At 34.0% G+C, this 10,000-nt stretch overlaps 1 protein-coding gene across 5 annotated transcripts in view; it reads right to left on the bottom strand.

Moving 5' to 3' along the window:
- The window catches only part of LOC122637280 (LIM/homeobox protein Lhx5), a 39,191-nt gene that overhangs the window by 2,847 nt on the left and 26,344 nt on the right, over positions 1-10,000 (bottom strand). For 4 of the 5 annotated variants that reach the window (XM_043829290.1, XM_043829291.1, XM_043829292.1 and 1 more), the window contains 3 exons: positions 4,500-4,732; positions 1,753-1,977; positions 557-798 (listed from right to left, as the gene is read on the bottom strand). In XM_043829290.1, coding sequence (XP_043685225.1) covers positions 557-798; positions 1,753-1,977; positions 4,500-4,732 — 700 coding nt within the window. The remainder of the gene's footprint in view (positions 1-556; positions 799-1,752; positions 1,978-4,499; positions 4,733-10,000) is intronic. The other variant, XM_043829294.1, reaches the window with a different exon arrangement.

The following is a 10,000-nucleotide window of genomic DNA, read 5'->3' on the forward strand; positions in this document are numbered from 1 at the left end:
TACTTCCAATGATTTAAGATCTCTCGAGAGCACTCTTTCACGTTTATCCAATTTCATTTGCATAGTAAACGAAAAGAAAACAGTAAGTACAAATATATACTTCCTAAAATATAAAGAATATTTTCTAATCGTCATTTCAAGAACTCCGTCAATGAACTAATTCAAAATTTCTTGATATTCAAATTCTTGTTGCATTTACAACAAGAAGGATCTCAATAACTTCTACAAACTTCGAATAAGAAATCTGAAATCCTTCGTCGTTTGTTCGATCAATTTGATAGAATTTTTGTAGAGCAAGTTTAGAACTTCAAAATTATCATTATCCAATGGAAAATAAATTGTTACATACATACAATCGTTTCTATTTATCCCGAAAAAGAATCAGTATAAATTTCATCGTAACCACTCGAATAAATTACTAACAATTAATTTGTAATTCGTATTGATCAATTTCGATTGTTCCAACGTAACTATTAAGTTTCGTTCGACAAATGGTTAGGTGAGGGAGAGTTAAAAGAAGAAGAAAAAATATATATATATATATATTTGTAAGAACCTGTATGACTCTCATGGGCAATCCAGTTTCCTTGGCCAATTGTTCTCTGATATGCCTGGTAGGTTTAGGTGTAGATGAGAAAGCGTTCTTCAATATCTCCAATTGTTTAGCTTTGATGGTTGTTCTGGGACCTCGTCTTTTCGATCCCGCACCTCCATCTCCACTTCCACCACCAGCACCACCATCAGGACTCTTGTTTTCCGTTTGACTGTCTCTCGTTTCTGGGTCACCATCTAGGGAACCTTTTAAATGGGGAGAAACATTTTTATTCTGAGATCAAGGAATTATTCGATGGGACTAGTAACACATAAAATGTATGTACGGGTATGGGGGCAAAATCTAAAGCAAATCCCTTTCGGAAACCCCATTGGATTATGGTGAATGCTATGAAACTGAAAGCCATACCTACTCTATAAGCTGTTACTATGTTGGTATATATAGAAGAGTTTCTCTCTCTTTCTCTCTTTCTCTTGAAGTATCTATCTATCCATCTCTAACTTCTATCTCTCTTGCACTAGTTTGTAATCTATATACCATGGTAAAGGTCTTAACCACGGGACAAAGAAAATGTTTGGACAGTGTCACTACGATCGAGTATGGTCACCCCCTTAAAAGCACCCTCTACTTCTTCTCTTTCTTTCATACTTGTACGGTCTTCTCTCTGTGTATATGTGTAGGTGTGTGTGTGTGTTGCTCGTGTTCTTATTGTTGTGTTCACGATGAAAGCAACGCGAGCGAATAATGGTTAGAAGACCTGCGTGTGAGCTTTTGTAAGCTCGTGAAAGAAGCAAGCATCGACCACCCTTGAACGTCCTCCGGAATTGGGGTGAGAATATTCGGGCATAGAATAATTTTTAGATATTTCTTTTTTTCACCGATTGAGACATTAATCGATCCCGGAATAGAAATTAGAATGAGTTGCAGTTATCGAAAAAATTCAGGGTAATGTGATAGTTTATTTTTCGACGAGGCTACTTTATTTCTATGCTACCATCAAATTCTTTTTTCTTTTCTGTTTTTCTAGGGATCTTTTATTTGAAATATAAAACTTGAATATTTATTTCGGACAAAATTTTATGAAATGAGATGATATCTAAAAGTTATACCAATAATTTAAAAATATAATTGAGAACAAGAACGATCGGACAAAGGATATGTGTTCGATAAATAAAATATAAACGTAAATGAACTCTTACCTTGATCCTCAGAGTCCTCCTGTTTGCAAGGATCAGCCCCAAGTTGTAGATCACCAGTATGTCCAACATTTTGGTCACCTGGACCACCAGGACCCATATTGTGTGAACCAAGATGAGTACCACCGACACCCCCATGATGATGATGGTGCGCACTACCGTCCTCGTCCTCGTCTTCCGATCCGGAACCCATCAGTGAGTCTCCTCCTGCCGACAGGTTGGACGATTCTGTCGTGAACGATCCGAACCGTATTATTGTTATCAATTCCTATTATATCTATCCTTGTTTTTTGTTTGTTTAATTTTTTTTTTTTTTCTTTCAACTTAAATAGCCATTCACTTTGAAATATCCGACTTTAGAAACGTCTTTTATCTTTAACAATGGCCGACATTCGATAACATGGGCCTAACTTTCGATTTTAATTGACGTCAATATAAGTCAGGTTTAATTAATTCTTTTTTGTCATTGGGTCTCAGAAAATGGCGGATACATAACCTAACATTTGATTCTTGATTAATTCTTTCTTGTTTTTTATTTTAAAGACAAACTGTATAACGATGTTACCGACGCATAACCTAACTTTTCTTTTTATTTTGATTAACACCAATATAGATTGAACTTGTTCTTTTTGTATCTGAAAATAATGAACACAGACGACTTAACTGTCAATTTTTATTAACAAGAATATAAGTTAGATTTAATAAAAAATTCGTTGTAGTAATTACTTTTGATTCGTCGAAAAGGCTCAATTATACATTATCCAATATATTAACAATAATTTATTCGAACTAATAATCGTCGATTCGTAAAATAATACACAACAAACACAAACTCACTTAATCAATACATAATAACTCATAACAAATCCAAGTGTAACGTTTAAACTTTGATTTAATTGACCAAACAGAATCAAATTCAACCAATCGACCAACTTAAAATCCGTCAAAAAATTTCTCTCACCTTCCGATTCAGAACAAAACAGAACAAAACAGAACAGAACAGAACAGACCAGAACCGTACCGAACCGAACCGAACCGAATAAAAAGAAGAAAGAAAAAAAAGAAAGAAAAGAAAGAAAAAAAAAGAGAGAGAGAGAGACCTCGAAAATCCAAGCGAAAAGTCGAGAGACAGAGAGTTATTTTTTTAAAGGGGTGGTGGGAGCAGTGAAGGGGGACGAAGAGAAAGGGGGAAGGGGGGCGGGTGGGTTCGAGAAAAGGGGTCACAGTTCAACGCGCCCAACACCAGAGATTTTACGGAGTCAGGATCGTTCTTTCTGTCTTTCTCTCTCTTTTCGAACGGGTAGAAGAGAAGAAGGGTCAGGAAGAGTGTGGAGGGGTTCAGGGGAGGGGAGTGTTGGCAGTTGAGGAAGGTTAAGGGGGGGGTTAGAGAGGGAAGGGTAGTCGAAAGCCAGGGTTTCAGCCCTGTGTCAGCGGCAAGCTGTGAAAACACGATGCGTGTATGAGACTCGATATATATAAGAGAGAGAGAAAGAGAGAGAGAGAGAGAGAGAGAGAGTTAGAGTTAAGGGTGGGGGTAGAAGCGAGGGAAGGGAGAGGGTTAGGGCCGTCTCGGTTTCACGAGGAGCTGCTCGTTCTCGTACATATAAGCCGTGAAACGAAAACCGAAAGGTCGTTAAGCAGGGGCAGCCTTTTGTCGCTTCGATGCCGACATCGAAACCGCAAACTTGTTTTTTTTTTTTTTTATTTTATTTTATTTTATTTTCTTCCGTTTCTTTTTTTTCCATTATTTTTCTTTTTTTTTTTATTATTATTATTATTATTATTATTATTACTATTTTCTTCTTACGTATATTTTTTTTTTTTTTCTTTTGGTTCTTTTCATTTCTCCAGCTTGGTCCTCGAGAGAAATACAAAGAGTACCAGAAGAGAACGGAAGAGAACAGAGGCGCCATCGTCGAAAGAATGATTTTGATGGGCAGAAGGTGGGGGAAGGGTAGAAGGAGTGGGGGTTATACGTCACGTGACGTTCTAGCTCTGTTAGTTTTGTTGTAATATCAATTTTGTATTGTAATAAAAAAGAGACACGTTATTTTTATTATATTTCGATGACTTTTCGATGATATGGTGTCTGGTTATATATATATATATATATATATATATATATATATATATACTACGGTATCATTCATTAGAAGTAATTTGATATTACATAATCGTGAATGGTGTTTATCCAAATAACGTTTTACGATACTTTTATGATTTCAGATCTATTGTAATACGTACCACAGGAATGATTAATTAAATGTAATTAGATATTGGTTGGACGTAATATATTCGATGGTGTTAATTGAAATCGAAAAGACAATAATCGAAATTGCACCTTTCAATTGTATCTGTCCTCCGCCATTTTTTTAGACCAACGAATAAATGTTTTTCAATGATTTTTTAATAGATCCAAGCTATTATCGTCGTTTAATCATTAAATTGTAATTTACACGTGACGATAATAATTATCGTGAAATTTTTGTTATATCGTTAGCGCAACGTATGACTGTAATTATTAATTATTTGACGGGTCAATTTGTATATTAATTAATTAATAATACGCGAAAAGGAGAAAAGAAGAAAACCAGGACAATCAACATGGTAATCGAACAATTATACAAAAAAAATAATCGTCCGAAAATTTTGAGAATTCATTATACGATGTGTTAAAAAACATGAAAAGAAAAGAATTGGACTAATGATTTAAAACAAATAAACAAATAAATAAATAAATAAAAACTTACCGTGATGACCATGCACGTGATGAGTATCTGGGATCGATTTCCCGGACATGTAATCTTGCTTGCAAACGAATTTGTTGTCGTCCAGAATGTAAAGTTCCTCCCCAGTGCTCATCTTCTTTCGACAGACCACGCAGGTGAAGCAATTCAGGTGGAAAACCTTGTCCCTTGCCTTCCTCACTAGGTCCTGTGGTCCGATACCTTGAAGACATCCTCCGCATTTCGTTCCGTATCGTCTAGAAAACATAGAAAAAAAGAAAAAGAAAGACAAAACGAAAACAAAGCGATATAAAAATAAGAGCCCCCAAAAAAAAGAATATATACATATATATCAAACTTGAATTTATTTCAAATTTCCTAAATGATTTGTAATGATTGTTTTGATCGGACGAATTAAACTGATTCGATTAAATCGAAGAAAAAAAAAAAAAAGATCTACAAAAAGATCCTTATGACTAATACACCTGTCACCAGAAAAAAAGGAAGAAAAAAAAAAAGAAAGAAAGAAAAAAAAGAAAATGCAAACGAAACAAATCACCACGAATGATATATTCATCCGTCATCGAATATGCAGTGTGATCGATCCTGATCAGAAAAGAAAAAAGAAATCAAAATGAAAAATAAAAAAAGAAAAAAAAAAAGAGAGAAAGAAAGGAGGAAGAAGAAAAATGTGAGCGATCTTTCGCAGCCATGTGAGAGGTATAATCCGATCGTTCAGAAAAAAATATATAGTCCTGATCGCGTCAAACGTCTCAATAAAATAATCGCATCCTAATCGATCCCAACAAAAGCCAATAATTAGATCAACCACTGGAATAATACGTAACACCCTTTTCGAAATCTTCATCGGTGTTTGCTCTTCGACGTATGGTTTGACAAGAGTAATAATTATCCCACTCCTCAGCCCTTTCCACCCCTCCCTCACCAAACCCAACCCTCAACAGACGCAACCCAATTCCGCAGGTCCATTTCGCGGAGCACGCAAGTTAAAAAAGGACAAATTCAAGCAGAGAAAAGCAAATGAAGGAATAGCTCGCGTGATAGCTCGAAGGCAACAGAAGATCAGAACGGATCGGATCGGATCGGATCGGACCGGGGACCGTTAATCCAAAAAACCTAATCAATATAATATCGACACACTTCCTCGACAAAATTTCCTGAGGCAGTTTATACATACATACATATATATATATATATATATATATATATATATATCACACTCTTGAAGTAAATAAAATACATCCGAATGATTACACGATATCCAAACCTCTAATACGTATAATCAATAAGATTCAACGCAACAATTTTTTTTTTTTCTAAACTATTCATCAACCTGTCCAATATCATTAAATCGTAAAGAAAAAGCATAAGAAGAAAAGAAAAAAGAACAAAAAAAAAGAAAGAAAGAAAGAAAGAAAGAAAGAAAGAAAGGAAGCAAATCAAAAGTGTTCATCCTCTTCGTCTGTTGGGCCACTTACTTCGTGAAAAAAACCAGAAGCTACAAGAGGAACGAGCGAATGATAGTCGTTAAATCTTTTTGTTTTCTTTTATCTTTGTTTTCTTTCTTTCCTTTCTTTTTTTTTCTTCTTCTTTGGTTGTTGTTGCTGTTTTCATTTTTATTGTCTCACCCCTTTAACCCTCTTCCTCAGCAATAATTGTTTTCCTTTTTTTTTTTTTTTCATTTACAGATAAGAGAGCTGTCACTATCTCTCTCTCTCTCTCTCTCTCTCTCTCTCTCTTTCTATCTATCTATCTATCTTTTTCTCTTTTTGACTTTATGAAGTTAATAACAGGAATTATTTAATTAATAACAGAGCAATTAGAGGTGATCTCCTTCCAGAGTCTCACAGTGTTAAATTCAAACTCTTACATACAACAAATCTCTCTCTCTCTCTCTCTCTCTCTCTCTACTTTCTTTTACCTCTTCCTTTCTCTTTGGATTTTTTATTTCTCTCTCTCTCTCTCTCTCTCTCTCTCTCTCTCTCTCTCTCTCTCCCGTTCTCTTCTTTTCTTCTCTTTTAATTTTATTTTCTTTCTTTTTGCCTTCAAATGCCTCGAGGCATCGGCAGCAACCTTTCTTCATTCTCGTCTCGAACGAAAAAGAAGGAAGCAGGAGGTTGGCCCGTAAAAATCATTAATAGAAAGGCTTACGTGGTGTTCACGCGTGTGAGAGCAAAAGAGACAGATAGAGAGACAGAGAGAGAGAGAGAGAGAGAGAGAGACAGAGAGAATGAGATGGGAGTTACCCTTAAAAAGGAGAAACGTAAAGAGAACCACGGACACTGGAATTCTCGAATGTAGTAAAGAAATATAGGACAGGCGGGCCCGAGTTTGAAGAAAGAAAGAAAGAAAGAAAGAAAAAAAGGGGGTGGGACCACTCGACGATTTGCCACGGACCCAAAAGGTACCGAGGAAAGATAGAAAGAGAGAGAGAGAGAGAGACAGAATGTTTCTCTCTCGTTTTAAATCGTTGACCAGTGATCGGCACTCAATTTCTATAGGAAGAGTTTATATGGGCTAACGAAATTTTACAGTTTGGTGTACGTTATGGTTTTAATTTTTGTTGATTAATCTGAGGACTCGAGTAGAGATGAAAAATTCATATTTTTTAACATTGATCTAGGTTGTAAGAACGAATATAAGTATATTAAGACGATGTTATATTGATCACAGTAATCAATGTGTATAAGAGTGATCTTTGAACAAATCGATATTGAATATTGTATTGCATCGACATTTGGGCTAACAAAATTTTAGGGTTCGATATATGTTATAGTTTTGATTTTTGTTAATTATTCTGAGGGGTCGGACAGAGATGAAAAATTCATGTTTTTTAACATCGATATCACGTTACATTGATCTACGTTGTAAGAACAAATATAAGTACAATAACAGGAGGAAATATTGATTAAGTTAATCAATGCGTTGATTGTCCCAATAATTATGAAAATGACTTTCGGACAAATCAATAATTCATGTTGTGTTGCATTCGGTCTACATTTGGGCTAACGAAATTTTATAATTTGGTACGTGTTATGCTTTTTATTTTTGATGATTATTCTGAGGGGTCGGACAGAGATGAAAAATTCATGTTCCTTAACATCGATATCAATTTACATTGACCTACGTTGTAAGAACGAAATATAAGTACGATTAAACCTATAATCAATCCAAAAGTTTCCTTCGAAGAAAACCAAAAAATAAAATAAAATAAAATAAAATAAAATAAAATAAAGAAAAAGAAAATTACAAGAAAAAATGGATGATCTAATCCTGACCTAATGAAAAAAGTTGATGAACGTATTAATTATAAAAATTTATTTTGTGAATAAATCGAGAAAAAGAAATGTACAACAAATCGATGGTCACAATATGGAACATAATCAAACACAATTATTAATCCTGTTTATCAATCGTAATAAAGAAAGAATCTAATCGATGTATAAATCGTATCATGAAAAATGTATCATTTTATTTCATTAACATAATCATCGTATTGAAAGCTTATCAAAGATCCTGTTTAATAATCCTTAAGCAAAGTCGTCGTATATTTTGTATCCAGGTATTATTTATTTCGAACAGAGTTTTAGTCTCTAACGTGACATTAAGGTAGAAGCTAACGATAGATATTGAAATTTATGTCCCGTCGGGTAGCTTTGGATCCTTTTCTTCGTTAATCCTTTCCTTCTCACTTTTCTGGTATCTCCCTAGAGGATTCGTTTCGATTACGTTAGCTGCGGTACCAAAAGTGATACCTAGGTGGGCCAAAGCTTTTAAATAGTTAGCAGATATTTCGAAAAGGAAATCGATTACCACATTTTCATGATCACTTTGATCAACAACTTTTTTAGCCTAACTTATTCCGCATGACTTACTATTGATAATTTTGCGATTCAGAAAATATAATCGAGTAAATAATCTCGAAAAATTCTCGAATGAAATTTTTGCTTTTGTTTTCTCTTTTCCTTTTCTTTTCTTTTTTTTTCTTTTTTTTTTTTTTTTTAATCGTTCCTTTAAAAGAGAAACTTTGACCGATCAATGTTCGAAGATATTTTTGATCAACCGTAGAATTTCGATACACCGTAAAGTACTTTTTAGTCCACAATAAAGATTTTTGGCCCACCCTGTAGGCCCGACTACTGAGAAACACCTAAACGCCTCTTTGTTCCAATTTCTGGTCTCCTTGATCGTCAAGAAGGAAAGAGTGAGAAAGAAAGAGAGGGAAAGAGAAAGAGAGATGGAAGACGAACGGAATCCAATTATTATTATCATCTGGTCGTCATCGTCGGGGAAACGTATGTATGTATTTGAGCTCATTCGAGTAGGAAGGTCAAGGTCCCAATACTAGTTTTGGTACATAAGCTGTTCTTATAGGTATTTCATGAATTTTTCTTTTGATATTCTTATTTAGATAAAAATAGAGGTAGAGATTGATCGACGAGTAGAGACGGAGAGAGACAGAGAAAGAGATAAAAATATAAAGATTAAATAGAAGGTTAAGCCAAAAATTTCTAGACGGGCCAAATGTTCTTTCAGATTCACATCGAAAATTTCTAAGTCGGTCAAAAGTTTCTAAATGGATTTAAAGTTTTTCTTTTTTTTTTTTTTTTTTTTTTTTTTTTTTTTTAATTTTAAAATAACAAATTTTATATAATTATATGATCGCAAGTTTTATATCATTTTGGAAAAATAATACATTTCTCATTATAAAAAATGTTGTGAACCAAAAGTCATTGGATGGATCAAAAGTTTTCTTAGGTTGATGAAAAATTCTTGGATGATTCAAAAATTTCTGGATGAATTTAAAGTATTTTTAGGTGAGTCAAAATTTTTTAAATGAATCAAAAGCCATTAGATGGACCAAAAGTTGCTAGACGTGTTCGAGATTCTTTCAAATCGGTCCCAATGAACCAAATCTAATTAACTGATTACAAAAATGAATTCTAACACTGCGACATAGTTCCAAGCCAATAATCATTGCAAACTGTAAAATTGCAAGGTTTTGAAAATTTCTTTTTACTTTCTTTTTAACGATCCTCATAATAAAAGAATCGATTTGTTAAGAAAGTTTTTATAAAGAAGAGAAAGAAGAAGAAGAAGAAGAAGAAGAAAAAGAATCAATTTTCAAATATGATTTTAGTAACCACATGATCCTGCGAATCCAATCCTGATTTATAAAATCATGATTCTTAAACGCTTAAAATTTTTTTCCATCGTTTCATTCTCTTTCTCTCTTTTTTCTTATTAACGTAATATATCGATCATCGATTCACTACCGTTCGAATCAAAACAAACAAAAAAAAAAAAAAAAAAGAAAAGAGACGAAACAAAAAGACACAAAGGAAAAAATCAAAACAAAAATAAAAAAGGAACAAAAAGCTTTTCGAGATTCCAACGAACAAAACGATTTTTACGAAAACCAGTTGAGTTTCGGAGAGTGGAGGTAAAGAGGAGGGGTAAAAGGAGAGGGGTGGGAGAGGGTGTTGAAACTTTTCAGTTAGATC

The sequence above is a fragment of the Vespula pensylvanica genome, chromosome 25 (assembly GCF_014466175.1).
Source record: "Vespula pensylvanica isolate Volc-1 chromosome 25, ASM1446617v1, whole genome shotgun sequence".
Taxonomy (NCBI): Eukaryota; Metazoa; Arthropoda; class Insecta; order Hymenoptera; family Vespidae; genus Vespula; species Vespula pensylvanica.